The sequence below is a fragment of the Patagioenas fasciata genome, chromosome 1 (genome assembly GCF_037038585.1).
Source record: "Patagioenas fasciata isolate bPatFas1 chromosome 1, bPatFas1.hap1, whole genome shotgun sequence".
NCBI lineage: Eukaryota > Metazoa > Chordata > Aves > Columbiformes > Columbidae > Patagioenas > Patagioenas fasciata.
This window is the reverse complement of record NC_092520.1, coordinates 62,376,470-62,403,253: the sequence shown is the minus strand read 5'-3', so window position 1 is coordinate 62,403,253 and position 26,784 is coordinate 62,376,470. Positions and strand designations below refer to the sequence as shown.

At 45.9% G+C, this 26,784-nt stretch overlaps 1 protein-coding gene and 1 long non-coding RNA gene across 4 annotated transcripts in view; one reads left to right on the top strand and one right to left on the bottom strand.

Moving 5' to 3' along the window:
• Positions 1 to 359: 359 nt before the first annotated feature.
• On the bottom strand, positions 360 to 8,235 carry LOC139826994 (uncharacterized). Its single transcript, XR_011737165.1, has 3 exons — positions 8,145 to 8,235; positions 2,855 to 3,007; positions 360 to 611 (listed from the first exon to the last, which is right to left on the bottom strand). It is a non-coding gene; the product is annotated as an uncharacterized lncRNA (long non-coding RNA).
• A 6,089-nt stretch (positions 8,236 to 14,324) lies between these two features.
• The window catches only part of IRS2 (insulin receptor substrate 2), a 32,564-nt gene continuing 20,104 nt past the window's right edge, over positions 14,325 to 26,784 (top strand). The window contains exons 1-2 of one of the 3 annotated variants that reach the window (XR_011738596.1): positions 14,325 to 18,311; positions 19,624 to 20,227. Coding sequence is in view for 2 of the 3 variants with exons in the window: in XM_065829659.2 (XP_065685731.2) it covers positions 14,795 to 18,311; positions 19,624 to 19,649 (3,543 nt within the window). In the remaining variant the exon portion in view is untranslated. Of the gene's footprint in view, positions 18,312 to 19,623; positions 22,270 to 26,784 lie in introns of those variants that run through there. The other 2 variants (XM_065829659.2, XM_065829660.2) reach the window with 2 other exon arrangements.

Here is a 26,784-nt window from a genome sequence, read left to right as displayed (position 1 = left end):
CCTCAGTATATTAGTGTGTATATGCATATATGTGTATATACACGCTAATAGAATGTTTAAAAGACAATTATAGACAATAACGGTAGTTAAAGACTGAAAGCCAACAGTCATATCAGTTAATAAATTTTATACATTAATAAATGCAGTTTATGAGTATACAAACTAAATATATCTATGAAAATGTAGGGATAAAGACAATACGAACTTGTCTTTGTTTTATTCAGGACAATAGAAATCCTAGTGATGACACAGTTCCATTGCTAACTGTGGAAAAGAAAAAACATTCATTGATTATTTATGTTTTGCATTTAGAAAGGAAAACAGACTGCACTGCTGAAGTATCACCTATTTTGCCATGCCCTTAATGGATGGTAAAGAGCACCCATGATTTTTTTTAATTGGCAGGACCTGATACCTTGATTTAAAGCCTTTAAAAAGAATCTTGTGTTGCTCCTCATTGGCAAAAAGCTTCGGCATATTGGAGAAGTCCAAGATGCCTGGAAAAATCTGTGTTGATATTTCAACAGCGTAAACGGGATGACCAGGGTAACTGTAGATGAATTAACTTGACCTTGGTTCCATGTAAAAGAATGTCCACAAGAATGTCCACCCTGTCCATAAGGAAATAAAAAAAATTGTAACAATTACTGCCAGTCAACATGACTTTATGCAAAACAGGTTAAGTTAAACAAACTGCATAGTACTTTTACGAGATAAGAATTTTGATTATTTGATTTGTTTAATAAAGGTAACTATGTTGACAAAACAAAGTCTTTCAGACTCCTATTACGCATTGATACCATGTGACACCCTGATTAAAATATTAGCACCAGAACAAACCCAAAAGAACATATATTAAATGAGACTAAACTTAGAAATTAAATGTATAATTGTAAAACTTACAAAGTATTGTCAGTGTGGTGCTACAGAGATCCTTTCTTGTCTGAGACACTGTTATTCAATGTTTTTACATACGGCATCAGAAAAAAACGCTAAAAAAATGTAAATTAATATAGTAATATTTCTAGTAATACACATGACAAAAGAAGGAGAGAAGTTATGAGGGCAGATTACAAACAGCATGTGATCTAGATGACTTTCTAGCTAAGCAGAAACAGTATGGATATTAATATTGCCAATTAAAGGTTATCTATTTTGGGAGAAGGACATATAGATTACACTCGCAGGACTGAGGAGTGCAATGGCTCTAAAAAAATTGGAAGATAAGGGTTGATGGTCAATTTTTTTAGTGTAAAATAGCATTAAGTTGGTTAATGTGATCCACAGTTTTACTCTGGAAGAAGTCAGAAATGGGTATGGTGGTCAGAACAAATTAAGCTTTCCATAGAGAAAGGCAGAAACAACGAAAGCTACAACCCTACAAACACACATTACTCTGTTTTGGACTACACAAACAGAGCAATTTCTCTGGAATGTATCACAAACACAGTGGATGGAGAAATGGCTAGCAGAGGTTATGTACATCTGCATAAATAAGGCGCAGAAGAACAGCAGGGAGTCTTTCCTCACTGTGTTTAGGGAAACAAGACTTTGGCTACATTATTTGTAAATAAGATTGCACAACTTTGCTAGTTCTTGTGGTGCTTTTGTTTTTGTTTGGGTTTTTTTTTTATTTTAGTAAGTGCAAAACAAGTCTCAAGAGTGAATCAAGAAGCTTGAGACAGTGCTGAAATTTTTGAGATGTTTAATGGGGAACCCTGTCCTGACAGTGTCCTGCTTATTCTTCTGTCTCCTGATACCCAAGGATTTGCTGTGTAAGAGGTGAGACAGTCCCCTCCAGAGCAGTCATTGGCATAGGAAGACAGAGCCATAGCTCCACTCCTTTCCCCAATTCCCACCCTCTTCCTCCGGTCTCTCTTCTCCAGGAGCATCAGAGAAATGAACACTAATTTTCCACTCTTCTTGTTGATTTTTTTTTTGCTTCCTGGAATGCTTTAAAAGATGGTACAGAAACTCCATAGGTCTCACCACACTCTTAGAGTTTGGAAAGGAGAAAGTATATACAAAAGCAGTTTGACGCTGACCTGATAAGCTCCAGCAGACCGCATGCAGCCAGCCCCAGCACCCTGACCTCTTGTTCTTCTCCAGTCTCCAAGGCTAGGGTTTCAGATGGAAAACAGGGGGCAGGAAAAGGGGCCACTCAGTGTTTAATTTCTGTATGGAGCCAAACCTTAAGTGTGAAGAAACTGCCTGGGGTTTGCTAAGCTGCTAGGGTTAGGCAGGCTGCTTTAGTGAAGCAGGGGTGAAGCTGAAGAGAAGTAAGTGGGGAGGCGCATATCTGTTGGTATTACTCAGTGCCTGTGGATTAGACAGTAGTAATGGCTGATAACGCAATGGGGAACCGGACTGGTGCATCAGGTCATGTTGTGAGGCAGCAACAACCCTCACACCGCCCTGGAACACCAGCAGATACCACACAAACCTAAGGGTGCGAAGTATCTTTGGTGACTCACTACCTGCAGCCTTTACTCTCTGATGTGACATATGATCCTGTATCTGATCAGTAAGACAAGGGATTTGTCAATTGGTGCATCAAGTACATCAGTTCACGGAGCAGAAGAGCCTGCAGCAAAAATCTGTGAAGTGTGGGCCAAATGGAGAGAAGTGCCCGGCAGGAGCAAGTGTACAAATATCATGGTTAGTGCAGGAGGCTGGGCAGACTGGGAACTGAGAGGCAAATGTGGGGCAGAACTGGTATCAGATCTGGGAGACTGCAGGAGTCAAAACAAATAAATTAACCTAATCTAACAATCACTGACATTTTTATGGAATGTGCTGATCAATATAGATGAAAAGGGATAAAATGTATAGATTATAAATAAAGCACTGGTACCTCTGCCCCTCAGCATCTTCAGCACCATATGAAGGATACTCTGGGCTTCTGTTTTTAATCCCCCTTCTAAATAGCTTGTAATTCTGCTCTTTCTAAAACAATGACCCAGCTGCTGGTGTCTTCCTTCTTCCTCTACCATCACGAACAGACCATCTGTGAGAAGGGAGAGCAAAAAACTGAAATGCCTCAATTTTGTTCCCCTCCCAGGCTTCCCTTGCTGGCTTCCCACAGCTGCCACGCAGCACTCAGACAGCAATGAGCAACTTCAAGGTACACACATCTCCCAGTTTTCTATTTACAGCAAAATCATCAGGGTTTTTCCCCGTAACACCCAAGCAATCGAATGCATATATTCATCTTAGCCATCTAAAAAAGAGGAGGTGTGAGCTAGTTCTACAGAGTTCCCTTACAGCAGACGGAGAGGTGCAGTTATCTCCTTGTCACACCTGTTTTAGGCCATCGTTTTGCGATCATTAATACCAGAGCTGCACATGAATGAACACAATAGACATTAAACATAACTTCAATGTTTATTTTAACACATAATACTGAGTCCATGCTGGCATTAGGGTTTTATGCTTCCACAGAAGCTCTAAAGATGCCCTAATTGGCATGGAGGTGAGTGGATGGTGTCTGGCTGGGCATAAACTTCCCAGTGCAAAATCAATGTCTTAACTCTTTGTAAAAAAAATGAATCACTAGTTGCAATTGTACAAATCAACACCTACATCATACAGCTACATATCACCTCCTCCAGTATCAACAGGAATATAAACCCAGGTTCACTATATTGTGAATAAAGTCACTATTAGGCTTCAGATCTACCTGAAGGAAGGATTAATAACTCTCTTTTCATCACTTTCAGAGGAACTCTAGGGGCTAAAATGCATTAGTCATCCAATTTTTAGACAGCTGTTGTTAGCTGAGATGACGACCACCTCACCAAATATACAGGCAGATTCAATTCAGCTGAGTTTAGAGCATCTCTTCACTTATCCCATCACTTATGGATATAACTTAATGGTCACTTGAGACCTGCATAGGAAGACTCAAATATTATAATCTAGTTCAATCACAAGTTGTTTGTGCTGCAGAGGACATCAGATCACTGAAATCTCTATAGTTTGATTTAAAATCCATGCTGCTATAACAAATACAACTTGAATTGTGAATATATATTCTTAAGTTACTTGTTAAGCCTTAAAATGTATCCAAGAAAATCAATACAATGGAATGTGCTACTTGAGAAAAAATAGGCCTTGTGGACTGTTATAATTTTTCTATAGACTTCTCTTCTGGAAATACAGAGTATAGCTGCTGCATATATGTCAAATACAAGTAGTCTATACAGTATTAAGAAAGTGTATTCTCTTGAGCTGTTTATAATGAGGGACAGAATTTAATTTACTGAAACTAATGAACTGGAGGCAAAATATTGTCAGTTCTGTGGGTTTGTTTTCAAAAAGAAGGGAGCCTCATCAATTGTTGCGTGTTCCCGAGTCTTACTGAAACAACTCAGGAGGGAACTGTTCGTAAGATGTAAGATTTTAAGATTGTTTTAAATCCTCAAAATCCAACTGGAAACAAGATACTTGTTTAAAGTAATATGTTAATTTGATGTGTATGTGCAGCATGGTTACAAAGTTGAACCTGCACGTGGAAGAGCAAATCAAAATTAATCACAGACAGCCTCCAAAAGTAAGAAATGGAACAACCGACTTTCTTTTTCCCCAACTGAAAGTGAAAAAGCAACACGCAATGAAATTAGGTTGTAAAATTATTTCAATATTATCAGGCTAAAGGATTGGTAATGTAAAAAAACCTGAGTGTGAACATTTTGGGGAGTGTGATTTTTAACTTGTTGGTATTTCTTTAAATACAGCCAACACAGGAGGGTGGCAGACAACTGTAGTTTTAAAACTTGATTATCCTGCACGAATATCTAGATCACTTACCCACTGGCATTTTTCAGCAAATGTTCAATTAACAACTTGACAGCCAACCATTGACTTTAAAACTATCTGATCTTTCCACAATCAATAAATTGCATCTGTGCAATTTATACCATTGCAATACACTTACATGTTTAGCACATTCATTGTGCTTACACCTTTCTAAACAAAGCAAAGAAGGTAATTTTGTCACAAAGAAGCAGACCATCTCGGGAAATTGTTTTAGGGGAAACTGTTGGGCAGATATATCAACTGGGAAAGGTAAACCAAGGACCAAACTATGGTGCAGCCCAGGGATTTTTCACCAGGTCCAAGTTAGTTAAGACACAAGAAGTTTTGGTTAGCAAACAAACTCAGAATGCTTTCTACCAAAAATGAAAGGTCCTTTCAGCTCACTGGATGGTGTAAGAAAAAGACACCCCTAGAAAGCTTCGTTTCTGGGGCTTCTTCCAGGTCATCAGAGAAGTCCAGGTGAAGAAACGGTTTGCTTTTGTTTGGTCACTATAAGGTGGTGGTCTGAATCTTAGCTCACCCATCCACTTCCATGACAGCTGCTTTTGAGAGATGACAGCAACTCTTGCAACATCTGTGTTTGGAGTTATACACCTCTAAAAAAATCTACTTCTATAGCCTTGAAAGATTTTAAAAGCCAGCAAGTCCCTAGCCAAAACCAGTTAGATTTCCCATCATGTCACAGAAAGAAGATGCATCCTGAACTTCCAACACACAGTCTACCTCTTCTTGTTAGATGATCTGAATAGACTAAGGAGCAATCCAAGGGACATTTCACATTCCCTGAGGGTCTTGGGGAAAATATTTGAAATCTTCTTTGTTGCATATCAATAAAGACACTGGGAAGAAAATAAAGACAAAGTGAAGAACAGAACTGAAAGATGAGATCATAAAAAACAGAAGCATGTAGGAATAAAGTTAGGCACCCAGAAACATTTCCTTCTTGTCTGATTAAATGTAAAAGATGAAATTAAAAACATGTTCATTTGCCATGATTACCTCATTCTCTCCTGTTACAAACGCTGTTTCTTTGCTTAATCAGCAGTTTAACTGAAAGCACACTCTTCACTTGTATTCGATTCTGTGGTCTCCCACTTCAGTAATGAAAATGCAATGTTCACATGAATATTTTATTAACATTAAGTGACCATTTTGTTTTGCATCCATGAGCAACCAGCAGAACATGCATGAATCTTTTTTTTCCCCTTTTGTGGGAATTACTTGACAGTAATTTTTTTAGCAAGTTATTATTATTATTTAGACACATAAATTGCCTCAAACCATGGTATTGTTTGCTACAACAAGGATCTTGCAAATACCCACTCCTCCTTTTTCTGCCCCACAACACAGCCATCAGTGGCAGATCCTGTGGTGTTTGAGCCATGATGCCCACCAACTGGGAGGTTTCATTCAACCTCTCCTGTAGGCATACCAAACTGCATAAATTTCTAGTGCCAACAGCTTTGTAGTCGCTTTGTTGTCATGTTTAGCATTCCTGAAATCAATAGTTGCATCTCAGCTGTGTGTCTGAAAAAAACACACTTCCAAAAAATATATATTGAAAAAGAAACTTCCACCTTTTCCTTCAGCACACGTGGTGCCTTTTGTGCCTTTCCCCCATTCACGTGAGCCCAACAAAACATGGAAGGTTGATGTTTTTCGGCCCTTTAAATGCTGAGCATGCCTGCAGTGCCCATCAGTCAGGCCACGGGCGAGCTTAAGCCGCCACCTGTCAGACACACCGATCACCCGACTGCAGAATCGCCTTTCTCCCACTTGGCTCCCCACGTCGGCAACCTTCCTCAATTCATTGTGTATGTACAATATATACATTAAACAAAACAGAAGGAGGCCCACCATTAATTACTCATCTACACAATGTCTAGCACAATGGGAGCCTGAGGCTCCAGTGAGTTTCCCAGACGCTGTCTAAATAATGCAGACAGATGATAATTCTCCTTGAAAGCAGCCAGGCTGTTCCGAGGGTAAGCCTTCCTCATTTTATTCACATAAAACTTCCACTGAAGGGCTACACTGGAGAAGAACAGATGAGATTTTCCTCTGTAGAGACTCTGTTTCCCCAACTGTCTCTTTATCTTCCCGGTGGTCTTGTGCCTGCACAACATAGGCCACCAAATGTTCTGCATGAGTAAGAATTCCACCAGTAGCTTATCGCAAACATTAAGTGACAATTCATGATTGTAATTCTATCGTCTTTATTTTACACAATCAAATAAACAGCCAGAAAAAGACCAAAAAAAAAGACTTTTTTTTTTTTTCCCCACCTTCCAGCAGTAATAATCCTGGGGCTATTTATAAGGTTTATATATCATAGAAATTCAATAAAACAGTACTGGAAGTAAACATGAGATCATCTAGACTATCACACTGCCCTGAGTCAGGACAACTGTACTTGTGTTATTCCCAATAAATATTTGCGCAGCTTAAAATGCTCCAGTGATGCGGACTCTATAAAAATCCCTTGACTGTCTACTCCAGGACTGTATTACCCCTGCTGTTAGCAAAATCATCCTGATGTCAAGATAAATGACAGAGGAAGTTAAGCTCCCTCCTAAAGTTTAAAAGAAAAAAAAGGCTAGAGGAAAAAGGGTTACTACCTAAAGCAGATGCAAAGGCCATCTGAAACAAAGACAAATAGCCAAAGGAATTGTAGGGCAGAGGGAAAAGCTGAATGCCTGGGATTGTTTTGCTGGGAAACAGCTTCCAAGAGCAGTAAGAAAAAAACCGAACGAGAGGCTGGAGTAACCTGCCTAGGGAAAGAAATAAATGAATAGATTTTCAAACAGATTGCTACCTGGAAAGAAACAAGAGTGGGTGAAAGCAGATCACAAAAACCCCGCTTCTGATGGAGTCCCACTGCGTTTGGACAAATAGGCCTTTGCAAATTTCCTGTAAATATTGAATCAAAGAAATATTGAATTGTATCTTTGGTCTCTTCTGGGAAAGAAATACCCTGAAAGACCCTAGATCTTGGCTGTCCAGGCAGGTCAGAAAGGTACCTTACAAAAGCGCCTTAAAAAAATAAAATAAAAATAATAAAATGAGCATTGTTTTCAATGATTCTTCGATATTCACATGTTCTTCTCATAAGCAAGTGAGGCTTACACTATTGTTTGAAAATAGTTGGCTCTACTGATTCATGAACCCTTTTTATCGTAAACCAGTATTTGTTAAATTCTATCAGGCTTTTTTTTAGATTCCTGATGACTCCAGAAGGAATGAAAGGCAGTATTTCCACCCCCAAAAAACCAAACCAAACCAAACCGAGAAAAAACCAACATGATTTAATAACTATCAGTTGATACCCGCCTCTCGGAAGAGCCCCTAAACGTGGGCGGGAGCTTTTGCTTCCCCGGCTCCCAGCGCCTCCGTGTCCCTTTCCCGCCGCTCGGGGTCCAGCGCGCACCGGCAGGGGGCAGCACGCACGGGCGCCGCGCCCGCCCCTGTGGCCACTAGGAGTGGAGCGGGGGGGAAGGGGGGAAGGTTTGGGGGGAACCCCGGGGCTCCCCCCGCGATTGCAGGGGGCGCTGCGCCTTCTCCGTGGCCGCCGACGAGGCGGGAATGTGAAAAAAAAAAAAAAGTAAAAAAATCCCAAACCAAAATAAAACCCGCAACCCAAAGCAACAACAACAACAACAACAACAAAAGATGTTCCAGGAAGAAAATCCTGCTGATTGCGACGCGCTGACGCATCTCAACCCCAGCGCGTAATCTTCGCATCAGTGGGGCGGGAGCGGGGCAGGAGCTGGTACCGCCCCCCACTCCCCCTCTCCCGGGATTGCCCCCGGGGAGGGTGAACAACAGCACTGATTACCACGCGAGACGGGAAACGCGCGCAACCCAGCGGAGGAGCGCGCTCCCCTTGCCGGGCGGCCATGTGGGGGGGATAAGAGACCCGAGGACCGCCCCCCCGCCTGGGCTGAGCCCCAGAGCCCGAAGCACCGGCCCCCTGGGGACACGCTGGTGAATCGAGGAGCGCTTCCAAACCCGCGTTCCCAAACCTGCCTTTTTTGGGGTACACCTGTCACCTGGGGAAGAACTGATTCCCTGTTCACACCACGGGAACTTTGCTCGGTGTCTTCTCCAAAATATTCCCAACATATCTACCTGCTTGTGGACTACAGGGTTCTGACCTCGGCATTTGAAATTTTAAGGAAGAAATAATCTAAACTTAGAAAAATATCCACCTCTTGGACAAAAAGTAACAAACTGGAAATAAGGCATACTTCAGATTTTCCTCAGCTTTATTCCCCTCACATATAAAAATATACAAGCTAGTAACATCTACATTGCTTCAGTACATATATAAAAAAAATTAGGAAAAGTATTATTAGCTTTTAAGAATTACTGAATATTCACAGAGTTGCATAACTGGAACCCCAGTTTATTTAATCTGGAATTTTCTGGAAATCTGTGGGCGCAATATTCGCTCAGGCGACTAATCTTTACTTGAAAAAGAAGTATTTTCAGAGTCTAAGATTTCTCAATATCTTTCCCTCAGGTACAAAGCCACTCATAAGTGTTTTCACAGCACCAGGGGAAAAAAAAAAAAAAGGCAGAAAATTGGCAGCCACTGTATCCCTTCGCATTACTCTTGCTATAGGAGGGGGGGAAACATGTTAGGAGTTACTAATGAGTAGTGTCAACAAGCTGTTTTATAAAACTAACCTGGAAAGATGGCCTCTCCTCCCTTCCAAATAATACAGACTTCACAACTGGTAGTAGCACAGTCATGGTACATTAGCACTCAAAGGAGCTGAGAAAGGTTAGAGAGAAAGAAGCTGATGGGAGTTCACGTCCTCTTACAGTAAGGTTATGAAATGTATAACCAGAATGACACTGTATCAGAAGTATGCAAATAAATGTGCGAGGGAATAAACTGACTTCACCTGTTTGTGTAGAAGTTCAAGGACATCAAAATATAAATCACTCTATTTTGTTGGAACAGATAACTGTACTCTTGATAGTATAAGAAAGTGTTGCTGACGCACATAATCTTTCTCTACGCTTTTTTCCCATGGCTCCACTACCATCAGCTCTGTGATCCTGGCAACAGGTAGAAGGCAACAGCCAAGCCAAACATCAAGCACATCCCTTTCAACTGTTACTCCTTATCCTGAAATGGAAAGATATTTCAAAATAAGGCTCAGACTAAGAACAAACAGAAATGTATTTTTAAAGGATGTGACAAATTTTGAAATTCAGCCTGCTCATGCATCCAGCCTCTCAGAAAGTGTTTAGAGAGCAGCCTCGCTGTGACTTTGGGCAGTATTTAAATACAGCTACATATTCATAGGGCCTGGTGCTCCAATCCCCCTAATATGGAAAACAAACAAACACACAAACAAACAAGTGTACATTGGTTTTGTAGAATCAAGCCTCCACATTAAACTAAAAGCAGTTGCATGCCTCTAGAGGTAATACTTTTATCTGACCATATAACTACTATTGTGGCAAACAGACTTCCCAAGCTGAATTCAGTGATAGCTTGAGAAGTTCACTGCCTGCAAAACATACTGTTGATGGCCACCGTTTATCATATATCCATGCAGTTCAGTAACCAAAACACAGAGTTTAAATAGATTAATACATAAATGAAATGATCACGCTTTTCTTTTTTAAATTTTTACATATAGCAAAGGAACCCCAAGTACTTGAAGCATGGAAATGTGAAACCAGTAGGAATCTGTGCCGGAAATACTCTATTTGCAGTATTTAAACCAAACTTCATCGTTTTCATAAGCAAGTTCTATAATTTTCTAGGCATGTCTCTGCCACGTTAGGGTAGATACAGGTAAAATTTTACAACTTGACGTAACTGATAGAAAATGCCCCTCACAAAATTAGCATATTTTGATAAATCTGACCATTACCCAGCAGCACAGTTTATTTTTCTTGGAGGTATGCTGGCAAAAGCATCATTTAGTGAGCAGGAAAGATGCTAATATTAGCACTATTCTGTTGGTCTACTTCATATATTAGCAAAGCATTCCCAGGAGAGACCTCAAACTAGAAGGTAAGTGTGGCAAAACAGGTGGGGCAGGGCGAAACGACAGGAGGTAAGGAATGGGAGAGGTAAAACGAGATCATTTTTTCTTTCATCATAATGGAATTATTCTACAGACATGATTTAAGCAAACATCCTTTGGAAAACTTGTTGCAGTTACTCGAGATGCTATTTGTCCACCCCTATGTTCTGTCTGAGATTACTTGGTGGAACAAGACAGCCCGTGCTGTGCTTCAACCATCCAAATTCAAAGCCCGCTGTTATCACTGAAAACCCACTTATTTCAAAAATTAAAGCTAATATGCTCCACACAACGCATAGGAAGAGCTGAAACGTAAGACATACCAGCCTGTAGAAACAGTGACCTGTAGCTGAGAGGTGGGATGGATGACTGGTGTTAGTACATTTACTTTAATTAAATGCCCCTGTAATTAAATTGAAATGACCAGGACATTTTTCCAGAAGGGATATAGTTTTGAAAACAAATTCCAAAGAGTTCAGAGAAAACTCTGAATGAGACAGATCACCTATGTAAGCTGGGGTCATTTGTTCTGGAATGCTGGTCATGAAACAATAGTACTTGTTAACCTGAATTTTACACACACCCGAGTGTCATTTCTTGTGCTCTGTACCCAAGTTATACATTAAAAAACAAATCCCAAAAGTAATTATGGAAAAATAATACTTGTTATGAATGGGGCACTGCTAAAAATGAACTGCTAAAAATGTTCCTTATATCAATGCCAACACAGAAATAAAAAGTATGAACTTCAACCTTGAATTCTAGTCTGTCCTAATGTCTTTATCGTAGAAATTGTTTAAAAACTCAGTTCTGCTATAGCCAGTACATCTAAATGTGTATTGCCTGCACAGTCCTGAATAACATACATAGAAATATCAAGTAGATTAATTAATATTAATTTTTTTTACATGTCAGATCTCAGAATGCCTGCTTACGGTTACCAAATCTATTTCATAAACACTGGGGAAAAACTTCCCAGATTTCCAAGGAGTTTTCAGACAAATGGCTCTTCTTGGTGTTTATGTGCCCAGAACGCTCAGCGTAGCAAGAAATTGTTCAGATAACTAACTCTCCTTATGTCTTCAGTAGTGCGAGTACAGCAGATAGTCTGGCCCACTGCAGTTACAGGCAGAAAAATCAGCTATTCCTAAGTTTTCATATGAAACTTGCCTCACTGAGATCTGTTACACAATCATTACATACAACCTAAATTTACAATTCCCGTCCAATTCTTTGCTTTTTTTTTTTTTTTTTTCTTCCAGATACAGCCATCGATAAGCATTACCAGGCCAGCAAAGATTGTGTGCACCGTTTCCTGCGGGGAGCTGCTCAGGCACAGAGGTCACAGGTACCTTGCCCAAGGTTGCCCGCTGGATCAGTTGCAAGTCGCAGAAGCGCTTTTCTTGCTCCTGCTGAGATGTCGGTGCCTCAGATCTCCGGTTACTTCTCTTCCCTCCCGCCTTCCCCCCTTTTAAAAAAGAAAACAAAAACAAACCCAACACCATCACCACAACAACAAAAAATAAAACTAGGTACCCACTGCCTTATATGTAAATATTTCCCGGTTAAGACGGAGAGGTTGGTTGTTCAAAAGTGGCTTTATTGCAGCGTACCGGTATTTACAGTGGTCTTTTCCTGTGACACCCCCCTCGCCTTCCTCCCTGTTACAGCTGTTGATTTCTAAATGGGTTATTATGACCCAAACCGCGGGGAATTTCGGGCAGGCGGGAGCGCAGCGGAGCCGGGCGGCGGCCGCAGTACGTGCGGGCTGCGGGAGGCCCCGCCGCCGCCTGGAACACGGGGAGCGCCCGCCCCCAGCCCCCGCCACGGCCCCGCACGGCGGCAGCTGGAAGCACCGCATCACTTTTGTCCTTTATTTCGTTTTTCTTTTTTTTCTCTCTCGGCTTTATGAGCAAACCCGGCTGCTTCAGGTTCGTCTCAGGCTGACAAATGAAAGCGTGTCCGCCCGGCATTCAAGGGAGAGAATGGCAAGGGCGGAGGGATGTTTGCGTGACCCCAGCCTCACTTTTCCTGTCGAGCACGTGCACAGGGAGGCTCCCCCCGTCGCTCCCGAGCGGGAGGAGATGTGTCTGCGGCTACACACAGCCCGGGCTGGATGCTTTTCAAGCACAGCCTTTTCCCTTCATCTCCCGACCTTTATCATCACTGCCCTCCCAGCGCTGCGCGCTTCATCAGGAGCCGCGGCTGCCCTCACCGGAGCGGAGATAGGCGGGCATCCCCAGCCCCCTCCCGGGCCCCCTGCGCTCCCCCTTCCCTTCCCCCTCTCCAGCCGCACACGGGAAAATGGGGACTTGTGAGCATCCCCCCCTCCCGCCACACCGCCCACCCCGGCCGGGGCCTCATCCCGCCCCGCGGCAGTGAGTCGCGCCCCCTCCCCTCCGCCATTCACCTCCCCTCGTCGGCGGGGAGAGAAAGGCGCCCATTGATCCCCGGGTACGGCCGGCCCGGTGACGAACGCGTGGGTCCCCCGGTAAACAAGCAAGCCCCCGCCCCGCGGGAGGGACGCGCGGGGACTCCGCACACCGCAGGCGGCAGCGGGGAGCAGGCAGGCCGGTGGAGGGAGGCGGGGACCGCGCTCCCCCCTCCGCGGCTCATGGCCTCGCCGTGCTGTGATCCCCCGCCCGGGGTCGTTTCCAGAGGAAGCGCGGACGCTGCTTTTATTCACCGCTAAAGCGAAACGCCCTGATAAATTATTTAATTAAAATCGAGTCAGAGTGCACCCCTGCCCCATTCTGACCCCCAGGTGGCATTTCGTCGCTGCACGTAAATAGGCGCTGTGGGCGGCGGGAACAGCCGGACCCCGAGGGCGAGCGGCAGGGGGGTAGACGAGGGGACGGTGACTCCCCGAGTGTTTGGAGACGGGGGAAGAGAAATGGTGGTGCGTGAGGTGGGGAGGGCCGTGGGGGCGCACTGCGTGCCGCGTGGGCAGGGGCTGACACACCGGGCGGAGGAGTGTGCGCACGGCAGCGGAGGGGCCGGGAGCCGCCGCTCCTGCGTGTGCGCTGAGGCTGACGCACACGCGCGTGTGCGTGGGTGTGCGGGGGGTGGCGGGCACGCACGCAGGCCCGTAAGCTCCGCTCCTGGGGGCAGGCGGGGCGGCAGCACCTGATGGCCGCGGCGAGATACGCCGATGCCGCGCCTCCCCCCCCCATCCCTCCCGTCGGTGCTGTGATGGATGACGCGGGTCAGCACAGGGCCTCGCCGGCTTCACCGGCTCTCCCCGCCGTACCCGCGCCCCCGGCATCCTCGGGGCTGTGTGCGCGCAGCGACCGAGGCGGGTCCCGCGGCGCCTGAGAGGGGCGCGAGGTTGCAGGCGGGAAGGCGCGCGCCGCGGAGGGGCGGGAGGGGGAAGGGGGACGAGACTCCCACCGCCCAACGGCGGGGCGCCGCCTCGCACCCGAAGTCCCGCCCCGCCGTCCCATTGGCGGGCGGAGACGTCCTTCGCGAGGCTCGCCGGCCAATGCGGGGCGGTGCCGGCAGCGGCCGCGCCCCGCCCCGTCTCGGTGTGTGAGCGTCTCGGTAAGGCGGCGGTCACGTGTTGTTTTGCTCTTTAGTTGGGGCACTCGGTGCGCGATGTGTTACTTACGGCGAAACTCCCGCCGGCGCCGGCAGCAGCCGCGGCGGCAGCAGCAGCGACAGCAGCAGCGGCCGGGAAGCGGCAGCGGCGTCGCCGGTACCCGAGCCAGGGAGGACACCGGGCGGCCGCCGGCAGCACCCGCTGCCTAGAGGCGACGACGGAGGACCCCGCTGCGGCTCCGGGCAGCCGCGCTCTCTCTGCCGAGGAATAACTTTATTTGACCCGCTTCCTCGCCATTCTCCTTTTCCCGCGGCGCTTGGTCTCCAGCCCCGCTCGTCGTCGGCGGCAGCAAGAGGAGCCGGGCGGTGCGCCCGCCGCGGTGCCGGGGATGGCGAGCCCCGCCGTGCTGGGGCTGCTGCCCCCCGTGAGCTCCCCGCCCGGCCCCAACCTGAACAACAACAACAACAACAACCAGGGCGTGAGGAAGTGCGGGTACCTGCGCAAGCAGAAGCATGGCCACAAGCGCTTCTTCGTGCTCCGGGGCCCGGCCGGCGGGGAGGAGGCGGCGGGCGCGGGGGGCGCCCGGCTGGAGTACTACGAGAGCGAGAAGAAATGGAGGAACAAGTCCGGGGCGCCCAAGCGGGTGATCGCCCTGGACTCCTGCCTCAACATCAACAAGCGGGCGGACGCCAAGCACAAGTACCTCATCGCCCTCTACACCAAGGACGAGTACTTTGCCGTGGCTGCCGAGAACGAGCAGGAGCAGGAGGGCTGGTACCGGGCTCTTACCGACCTGCTCAACGAGGGCAAGGCGGCCTGCCAGGGATCCCCCCACCGCCACCTCGCCTCCCCCTTCTCTGCCTCCTGCAGCGCGGCTGCCGCTTCCCTGGCAGCCGCCGGCGAAGACCTCAACTACGGGCTGATCACCCCCGCCAGCGCTGCCTACCGGGAGGTCTGGCAGGTGACGCTGAAGCCCAAGGGCTTGGGACAGAGCAAAAACCTCACCGGTGTCCACCGGCTCTGTCTGTCGGCCCGCACTATCGGGTTCGTGCGCCTCAACTGCGAGCTGCCCTCGGTCACGCTGCAGCTGATGAACATTCGCCGCTGCGGCCACTCCGACAGTTTCTTCTTCATCGAGGTGGGGCGCTCGGCGGCCACCGGCCCCGGCGAGCTCTGGATGCAGGCGGACGACTCGGTGGTGGCCCAGAACATCCACGAGACCATTCTGGAAGCCATGAAGGCGCTGAAGGAGCTGTCCGAGTTCCGGCCCCGAAGCAAAAGCCAGTCCTCCTCTTCCTCCTCCTCCGGGGGAGCCGCCGGTCCCGGCGGCAGCGGCGCCTCCGCTACCCACCCCATCACCGTGCCCGGCCGCCGGCACCACCACCTGGTCAACCTGCCTCCCAGCCAAACCGGCCTTCTCCGCCGCTCCCGCACCGACAGCCTCGCCGCTGGCACCAAGTGCACGCCGTGTCGGGTGCGGACGGCCAGCGAGGGCGACGGCTGCCGGGTGGGCTCGGTGGTCGGCAGCCCCATGAGCCCCGGCCCCGTGCGGACCCCCCTCAGCCGTTCGCACACGCTTAGCAGCGGCGGCGGCCGGCAAGCGGGGAAGCTGCTGCCGGTGCTAGCCGGCGGCGGCGGCTTGCAGAACAGCCGCTCCATGTCCATGCCCGCCTCCCACTCGCCCCCCTCCGCCACCAGCCCCATCAGCCTCTCCTCCAGCAGCGGCCTCGGCTCCGAGCCTGCCCACCCGCATCACCCGCAGCGCCCGTCCAGCGGCAGCGCCTCCATCTCCGGCTCCCCCAGCGACGCCGGCTTCATGTCCTTCGACGAGTACGGCTCCAGCCCGGGTGGCGACCTGCGGCCCTTCTCCTCCTCTTCCACCGCTAGCAACCGCAGCAACACCCCCGAGTCGGTGGCCGAGACCCCCCCGGTGCGGGACCCCGGGGGCGGCACCGACCTCTACGGCTACATGGCGATGGAGCGGCCCCCGAGCGGCCGCCTCTGCTACCGGCCCTGCCCCGACGCGGGGGCCGACAGGGGCCATCGGAAGCGGACCTACTCCCTGACCACCCCGTGCCGGCAGCGGCCCGCCCCGCCGCAGGTCTCTTCCGCCTCCCTCGACGAGTACACGCTGATGCGCGCCACCTTCTCCGGCAGCGCCGGCCGCCTCTTCCCCTCCGGCCAAGCCGGGGCTTCCCCCAAAGTGACCTACACTCCCTACCCCGAGGACTACGGGGACATTGAGATCGGTTCCCACCGCAGCTCTGGCAGCAGCAGCACCAACCTGGGGCCACCGACCGCGGCGGGGGGAGGAGGAGGAGGAGGAGGAGGAGATGATGGCTACATGCCCATGACCCCTGGTGTGGCTGCAGCCTTAGGGCAGGGAAGCAGGGGTGGAGATGACTACATGCCCATGAGCCCCACCAGCGTATCTGCCCCGAAACAGATCTTGCAGCCCCGGCTAGGGGTGGGTGGTGGGTCCCCCGGGAATGGGAGCAGCTACAAGACCAGCTCACCTGGGGAGAGCTCCCCTGATGATAGCGGGTACATGCGAATGTGGTGCAGCTCCAAGCTGTCCGTGGAGAGCTCAGACGGGAGGCTGAGTAACGGTGACTACATCAATATGTCTCCTCGGGACCCCCAGCATGGGCCCCAGGCTCCCTCCCTCACGCCCCCTGACTTCTTTTTTGCTCCTTTGGGGCATGGGTCCAGTGAGCCCCCCAAGCCTGGCTGCTATTCCTACAGCTCCTTACCCCGCTCGTACAAGAGCCAGGGCCTGGTGAAGGACAGCGACCAGTACGTCTTCATGAACTCCCCAGGGAGGATGATCCCGGAGGAGGCAGTGTGCGGAGCGGGCCAGTCCCCCGCCGGCACTTTTGCCCCCTCTAGCCACACGGTGCCTTCGCCCCTGCGGCACAGCCGGACCGAGAGCTTCCTGAGCCAGCGGTGCCAGCGGGCGGCCCGGCCCAGCCGCCTCTCTCTGGAGACCTTGCGGACGATGCTGCCTAGCATGAATGAGCACCCTCTGCCGCCTGAGCCCAAGAGCCCTGGAGAATACATCAACATTGACTTTGGGGATGCTGCCGTCTATTCTCCCCCCTCGCTGCCCACTGACAGCCCAGCCTCCTCCCTGGGCTCAGGCACAGGGCAGAGGCGCTCTCCTCTCTCTGACTACATGAACATTGACTTTGGGTCGCAGTCACCGTCACAGTCGGGCACAGTCTCTGTGGGCTCCCTGGAAGCGCTCTCGCCAGGCTCTTCCTCCAGCACCAGCCAGCCTGATGGGCGCTACATGAAGACGACTGTGGGGGTGGCCTGTTTGTCCAGCCTGTCCGATGGTGGGGATTACACCGAGATGACCTTTGGCATGGCCACCACCCCACCCCAACCTATCGTTCAGAAGCCAGAAAGTGCCCGGGTCACCAGCCCAACAGCTGGCGTGAAGAGGCTCACTCTCTCTGGGGTGGAGGCTTTCATTCTTTCCAGCCCTCCCCCAGACCCGAACCGGGGGGCCAAGGTCATCCGGGCAGATCCCCAGGGGCGCAGGAGGCACAGCTCGGAAACTTTCTCCTCCACCACCACTGTGACCCCTGTGTCCCCCTCCTTTGCACACAACCCAAAACGGCACAACTCAGCCTCGGTGGAGAACGTGTCCCTCAGGAAAAGTGAAGGCCTGGAGGAGGAGCAGGGGAGCAGCCCCATGTGCCGGGAGACCTCGGCTGGCTTCCAGAATGGCCTCAACTACATCGCCATCGACGTGGTGGACGGCACCCTGGCAAACTGTGACAAAGCCACGTTGAAAGCCAGGCACGTCCTGAATGGGGGCATCAAGGGAGTGGAGATGAGTGCCTATGCCAGCATAGACTTTCTGTCTCACAACATGAAAGAAGCAAGTGCTGTGAAAGGTGAGTAGCTACATTTGACAGTGCCTGCCACGCGTGCTTGTGCCTGGTGTTTGTTTCTCACCACGGGGTTGTGTTTTGTCCGGTAGAGCACTCTTCCCTCCTCGCTTTCTTAAAAATCCTTTTTTATCTCCCAACATGTCCTATAATAAACAGTCTTGGAGGAACTCACCGGCTCTTACATGTATGAGAAAAAGTTTTGGGATATTTCTTAACATTTGAATTCTGCTGTACTATCATTAGGCATGTATGCTTCTGGGTACCCCAGAAGAGGCTTATGTTTACACAGTTACTATGTTTGGGCTGTACTTCAGGGTTTTCTTATGTAAGATTTTGGAATGTTTGGAAAATGTGACCAAAATAGTTTATGTTAATGCAGCTTCTAAATGCTATCTAAAAATGTAAAATGATTGAGTTAAAAAACAGGATTGCTGGACTGAGGACGTCAGATTACAAAAAAGTCCTTGGCTGTCTATCAGGGAAAGTCAGTTATACCAAAATGAGAAGGATAAATTTAATATCTTGATTTTGAAATGTCTTATCTCTTGCAAAAGTTTAACAGTAAATCATGGTGAGCATGGAATGTGAATTAAAACAAGAATCTTTCCAGAAGTCACTATATGCATGAGCTGTTGCATGTTGTATCGCACATTTCACTTAAAGGCCTACCCTATGGCGGTGTGTAACTACGCTCCAGCTGGCGGCTCAGTCCCAGCGTGAATGACCAGTTGGTTGGCTTGTTTTCCTATGGATTCCAAATGCTGGGTGTTCAAAGACAAAAACAAATGGAAGAAATCTGAAATCTGAGAGAGAATTCATGTTTTGATTATGTAGCTGTTCCTTTGTTGGGGTGCTAGTTATGCTGGTGTTTTTTTAAAAGAAACAAACAAAAGAAACAAAGAAATGGGTCACCCCCCCCCCATTTAGTAACCCGCCTCCTCTTAACAAGTGAGAGTTTGTGCACAAGTAGGGGCTGGTTGAGGAGGGCACAGGACAGCCAGTCTGTCAGGGATTAAAAGTTAATGATGAGAGGCCGTAGGGATTCTCTTTGCTCTTGAATTTATGCAAGACATGGTACTTTAAACCCATATGCGTACGTAGTTGTGATATATGTTTGTGGGTCTAGCTAGGTGAAATGCCACACCACGCAAAACTGGTTGCTCAGAGGTGAATAGGTGTATTCACAGCGCTGATAGAGGTCGTCAATCATAAGCAAACAGTAGCAGTTTGTAAGAACCACTAGCAGGTTTTTTTTTCTTCTGTTTTCTTAGTAGCTAGTTGATCTTGAAGAAGAACATATTTTTTCTTTTGATAGGAAGTACAGGAAGATGGAAAAGATGAGAGATCCACCGTTTGCAGAGCAAGCTTTGAACCTAATTAAGACGAGAGGATTGTTGAATGAAATGCCAAAGTTTGAAAGGATGAACGCTTATTCTGAATGACGGGAAGGGTTGAGGGCAGAGCGTTATTTGGCTGTTTTGCTGGGGTCCTTTTCAGTATCCCTGCGGCTGGACCTGGACTGGTGGGGACGCGGCGGTCAGTGCTCTCCTTCTCCCCATCAAGCTGTCCTTCCCACCCCTGGCTTTGCAAACTGATGTATTTTTTTTCACAGAAAAGAGTTATTCTCGAGCCACCTACAGCCCCAACTGCAAAAGCAAGCCCCATGTTGGGAAGGAGCTGTTTTATTTCCACAACATTCCCCAAACTGCTGACCCTGAGGCGGGGCTGGGGAGGGGGGGCGGGCAGGGGGAGGGGAGCGAGCACCGGTTACTCAGAAAAGCTGGAGTGGATGGGAGTGCAGTCGCCATCCAGGCGAAGAGCTGGAATGGAAGAGACAGAAAAGCAGGGGGAACCGACTGCGTCTCCTTCCCATCCAGTAAACAAAAGGATAACGCGATAAACGCAGTCGTGTTAATTTGGTACGCGGCGTACAGAGGGGAGGGTTCACTCCTGCTACAGATTTGTCGAAGGGTGTTTGTAGGCTTACTCGAATATTTGATTGGCGCGCGTATTTATTTTTCCTCTTCCTCATAAGCTCTTAAATGCAGATCGTATTGAGAAAAGCAGTGGGGAAGCTCATTGAGATTTAATCTCTCTGTAGGAGGCAAGGCTGTCTTCTCCAGCACCCTCCTTCCCTGGGAAATGCACGGGCAGGGTTGGGGGGCTTGGGAATGAATTTCGCCAACATTGGGCCAAGGTGGTAAGGAAAAAAATGCAGACAAGCATCATCAGTCAGCAGTGTGCAGGGTTAAGTGCCAAAACCAGGGTTTCAGGTTAGTTGCGCTTGTGGCGGATAAACTGGAAAAGTCATAGCATGGGAAAAGAGAAATATGTCAAAAAATCAAACCAGGTCGTTAACTTTCGCAGATTTCCTAGTTTCTCTTTTGGTTTTCGTTGGGATTTCACAACTGAGGTTTGTTTACAGAACGACTTCTGCAACTCTTCAAGAGATCACAAAGCATTGTGCCAGTGTTTTTGAATTTCAAACATTGTGAGTTGGGAGACTGCTCAGAATTTCATGTTCTACAGAGAAAGACATATGCAAGTTAAAGAAAACTGTATTTTGAGCATAAGGAAGATTATTTTAGCACAGTAGTAGTTCAGGTAGATGTGGGAGAATCTGATTTTGTAAAAATTATTGGTTTGCACAAGTGATAGCTTATATATAATCAGCATTGTTTACTTAGTTGTTTGCACTTTTCAGATTTTGTTTCTAACTATATTAGCACAGCGAGAAGCTTAGTTTCTTCAAAACTTCTTGGAAAACTGAGAGGTTTCTAGCAATTTTAGACCAATGGACAATCCATATATATTACATATTTAGAACAGAGGAATCTCAGAGATACAGGGTATACAAATGAGCTGCTTGTGTTTACCTTCACAGTAAGTTAATATTTCGATTTCTGGAAAATACATGTAAAAAAAAACAGTTGGAATTCTTCCTGAAGGTCTGTAGCAGTAGATGTGTTTCCATGTGGATAAGTATTTTAAGGGAAATTATCTGTGGTGTTTAGACGTGGCTGGTTCTCACGTGTCGCTTGTGTCTCTGCTGCCAGTAACTTGTAGGGAGTGCTGTGCTTTTGTAAATCTCTGTCCATGTTACCCTGTGGTGGCAAGAGCAAGCGAGTGCATCTACAGCTGCTGTCAAAACGGAAAAATTAAAAGGTTGCTTGACGTTATCGTTTTGTTTAGTTTTATTGTGTTCTGAAAGTGTGCAAATATTTAAGAATTGGTGAAATACTTGCCTTCATCTAACATGTAAATAAAATTAACTGTTACTGGTTGGTTAAAAGTTGTTACTTGCTGATAATTAGCCTTTTTTCTTAAATTATGACCACTTTTTTTGCTTAAAAACGTATGAACTGTGTATGGTTTTCATTATTTATGGAGACTTGTACACTTGTTTTTCTCATATAGTGTAAGTTAATTATTCCAGTATATTTATGACAGGTTACTCCCAATAATGATGTGACTTTTTATGGTGGATCTTAGTTCTGTTGAAGTCAAATGGGAGTTTTGTTTATATTTTGGTGGGGTTAAGATTTTACTCTTTGTGCATCATCCTGAAATTCTTAAGTTAAATTCCCATTAAAATTAGTGAGTGTGTAATAGGTAGTTTTGCTTAATGGAAAACACCAGACTTGGGTGGATTGTCTTTAATTTTATTTCCTTTTCCGTTAACAAAATGCTCTGTAACTTGTAAATGTTTCTAGTAGTTGGTCTCATTTTCTGAAATTGAACAGATACTATGTGTAATGGTGCAAAAAAACCTGAAGGTTGTTTTCCTCCTGTGCTAGTTTCTTTTGTCTTGATTTACTTAAAGAAGTCAACATCTGTCATGCATCTACTTAAGATCATAATAAGGTGATTTTTGATAATAATAACCCACTGCCTTGTCAATTAGCTCTTTTGTGAGGGTTTTATGATTGCACCTTAACAATAAAAAGCCTATCTTGAGAAATCTCTTCCTGTGTCTTTCTAATGGCATTTTAGATTACTGAAGACATAACACTTGTTTCCTTTTTCTGTGGGATTACTTTGCACAGTGAATTATATTATTAACGTTTTTTCTTCCCCTCTAATATGCCAACTGCTATGAAGTATTTGTTCTCAGAGCAACATCAGAATATTTGTCTTGTAGAAATCTTGTATTCGTTTTTAAATGACTTCTTAAAAATATTAAAAACCCTCTATGTTTTGTTAGAAATCTGTACCTCTTTTATAGTCTTTTTTGAATAAATTAGTTGTAAGTGCGGTAGCTTCTCTTCCTGATAAGATATGTGAGAACATAAAAATTAAAGCAGAAAGAACTGAACTGCTTTTAATACCTTACGTAGTTTACTTTTTTACCTCTTAACGTCAACTTTTTTAGTCTAAGTGTATCTCTTGCTACCTCTAGAAATGTACTTTTTGTTTCTCAGACTATGTTTTACAGGTGATCAAACCAAGATGGTTAGCAGGGCCATTTGTGAAACACAAAATGTAAACTGAAGTTATCTAAGATTAAATTATGTCTTTGATATTTTAAATTATGTTGATTACACGGATGTCAGCTTTTTACAGGCAGATAGAATATTAAAATGCGTATAATGTATTAGACTTTTATTTTCCTTTATACTTTAAATTGTATTTAGCTATGCTGCTCATAGAAAGAATGTCATGGTTACTTTGAGTCATGTAAGATAAATTGTTATAGACCAAGTTGAATGGTGGGTTTGTTCTAAAATGAACCAGTACAGTCATTGCTCAAGGCAGAGGAAATGCTTAGGTTGATGATTGCTTCTGATTACTTGATTTCTTTCAAGATAGCTACACAGACTAACGTTCGCTTGTAAGTTAAATGGATAAAGGAATGTTTGAACAGAAAGAGCATTAGGACATATTTTAGATGGTGGCTTTTTTCTGTTTTGTTTAATAAGGAGAGAATGACATGCTTTTCTTTACACTTGATTTACTATTTTTTTAAATAGCATTAATTACACTGGAATGCTGAAGTGGTTTAAAAGCTGAACACAGCAAGCATCCACAGAAAAATTAAAATAGTGTATGTAATCTAACTTTCCTTCCCATTCAGCAGTTAAATGGCAACACAAGTCCCTCCAGGTATTTTCTGTTTATATCACGTTTTGTCTAAAGCACCGTTAATGTGTTTCTTTTTGAAGTAATAATCATATAAACAAACGGCTATACCTGGGGCATTTTTTTTTCCCCAATTTGTTCAAGTATAGTGTATTTTCATCCTGGTTGTCCACATGTTTTCTCTTTGTGTCCAGGTGTGTTGTGTATTAGTAATGTTATACTTCAGCAGAGTTTGTGAAAGTTTTAACATTATGTTGGCACAGCGTGTGTGACAGTAATTCTTAAGTGAGTATAAGCGACTGATTTGATGCATTAGGGTGTATAATTATGAGGGTTTCACAACTCTTTGTTTTTTTGTTGTCATTTCTTACCATGCTTGCTTAGACGTAATCTACGCATACAAGGAAATGGGGTAGCATCCCTTGAGTTTTTAGAAGACAACATAGTGACCCCGAAGTTCAGATATGTTTTGTTTGTGTGTCTGTTGCCTGGCATGTAGTTACTTTTAAAGCTTTTGTGTGTATGTGTAAGGGTTCAAGAGTGGCAGCCTTGAAAACCCACGTTCAGCTGAGCAGTCCCCTTGTTGATGGTTGTTGGAAAGGCTGGTTCTCTCCTGCAGCCTTCTAAAAGGAAAGCTTTTCTTGAGGCTTTCTTTTTTTCTCTTTTAAACGCTTGTGTTTGTCTCAGCTGCCTTTATCCAGCATGCGGGCATCTTGGGCGAGTCAGTCCTCCAGGTGCTCTCAAGAACAAGCAGCAGTAAACAGAGCTGGCAAGGATGACTCCGCCACCTCTTAAATAAGGGTTATATGCTAGCATGGATTTTCCCCTGCATCTCTGTCAGCTGTAGAGGAAACCTGGATTATTGGTTTAGATTGTGTTTGCAGTTTCCCCACTAATTTAGGTAGGATGGACCCCTTAGTTTTAGGTTTGTGCTTATATTTAAAGCAAGCTTTTAAGGCCTTGGGCAAGTTTGATTCAAAGCACAGAGAAATCAATGTAAAGATTGCTTACATCCTTATATAGGCTCACCTAAAATACACGCTTCACAGAGTGCTGAAGTGCTAACATGTAAAATAACATTTGAAGCTCATTCAAAGACAGCAGCACTGTGTAGTCTCCTCTGTGTTGCCAGTTAGACAGTAATGAATAACTTTCCTGAAGAATAGGTGTGATCACAGCAACTAGTTGGTAAGTGCATGCATGTTTGCATGGACTTGTGCTATTGCTTGGTAGCTGAGGTGAAAAACGGGCCACTCAGCTAGCAGTGGTTAGAAAAGATGCCCAGTCTGATTGTAAGAAATCTATTTGGAAATCGATTTAAAAGACCAAAAGCAGTACTCAAAATTCTGTTACCTATCCAGGATTTTTCTTTTTTTTTTTTTTTCTCTCCCAAAACCATTGTTCTCAAGTTTTTACCAGTGATAATGGCCCCAAGTTGTGTACAGGTGTATAAAAACCAATAATAATGAAAATCCAGTTGTTGTGCACAGTGACAGGCAGTACAGTTTGTAAAGAAGTACATTACAAGTTAACAGCAAGGAAACACTTTCAAAACCAAACATCTTTGATGCTAGGGTGATTTTTTTTTTTTTTTTCCTTTGTTTTCGAATCCAGATTTACCTGCCCTGGTTAAATAAAAATTACTTTTAGAGTGTATTCTTATTTTAGTAATGCAATCACAGAAATAATTAAAACAAACCCCAAGCCCCAGACCTAAGCCCCCACCTCCAATCCTAACATCTACGCTGCAGAAGGGTAATGCAATAGCTTTGTTCCATAGATTAGGAATGATTCAGTGTTTTGTTTACATTATTTGTCAATCTCATCAGCATCCTAGAGGAGAACACTTCCTTCCTGGCAGATGGCAGCCCCAGGGCCATGCACCTGCCATGACAAGCACTACCGCACTAGTAATCTACCCCAGCACTGCCGCTGACAAGAGGCTAATGATCGGAGACTGTCTGCCTGACAGCCTAAACAAAATAGGAACATGTTTGTCCTTCAGCCAGGGTCCCAGAAATCTTAGGAAGGGCAGTCGGGGTGGCAATACTGAGGAATTACAATGGCTCGGTGTCGATGGGAGGAAGGCCGGCGCAGTGCCTCTGGCCTGCTCTCCCTGGGAGCCGAGGCCACATGTACTTGCACAGGGGTCTGTCTCGTGCTGTTAAATGGGGCCAAAGCGGTGTCTTAGAGTTATCTCGTTAATTGCTTATGATGGTGCGTTTGCTTGCATAATGCGTTTCTCTTTCAGTCGTTTGATTTGTAATATTATATGTTTTTGTTATGTCGTTACACCGGGATCACTTAATTTCTCTTACGCGTTCATGTGTGTTTGTTTTTCTTGTTCGAAAGGAGTGTGGGCGATGTTTCTAGGGGACGCTACCCAAGGCGAGAGTGTCTTTGAAGTAGGCCAGGATGTTCTTTGCTAAATTTAAAAACTACCCAAATATTACCCAGAGTTTGTAGAGCATTAAGCAGGATTACATGACGCACGGATTAGACATTGTTGAGCAGCTTGTTTTTGTTTGAAGGGGTCAGAAATGGAGGCACTGGGGCTTTAGTGTGATGCCAAAATAGCAAACTTGCTGATACCAGAAACAGCAGAAGTTTCTTAGAAACAGTAGAGAACAGTGGAGAATTTTCCAAGCTTTTCCGAGTGATGCTTCAGTAAAATGTGTTTGATATGTGCTGTGATGATGAGTGTAAAGTGTGAAACTTATTGTTCCATTGGGTCTCAATTTCCAAATCTGTTTCACAGGCAGTTTAAAGTAGACTAAGCACAATACTCGAAGTGTGGCTTGAGGCAGAGAACTTTGCTTCTCTTCAGTCAAAAGACAAATCAATAAATCCTTCCAGTAACAGTGGTAAAATCATGTCAACAAAATAAAATCTAAGCCATTTTAGACTTGCCTCTTGTCCTCCCAGACAATATATTATTCTAAAATAGTGTTGAAGACAGTCCTGATGTCCAGTTTAACTCGTCATTAAATCGGGAAACATTGTGAAATTAGTGCATGGAATGAGAATTCAGAAGATTTTTTTTTTTTTAAATATTTTTTTCTTTGAATCTAGTGTTTTCCTCATTGGAAGTCAAAAGACTGATTGAACAAGACATCTGACAGTCTTTTTGGGGAGAGTTAGGCTGAACTCATATATAGGAGACAGAGTAGTGTTCCCCGAGTCATAAAATGTCCTGAGTTGGAAGTGACCCGCAAGGATCATCGAGTGTTGAACACTTACTCAAGAACAAGAAAACAATAATGATGCTGGCTTAGTCTGTCTTCACTGGTGGACATAACTGAGGCTATAGAAAGTTATTTGCAATAACTAGTAATGCTACATTCTAGCATTATCTAAAAGAAGAATAGTGTTAACAAATCGATGCAAACCTCATGGG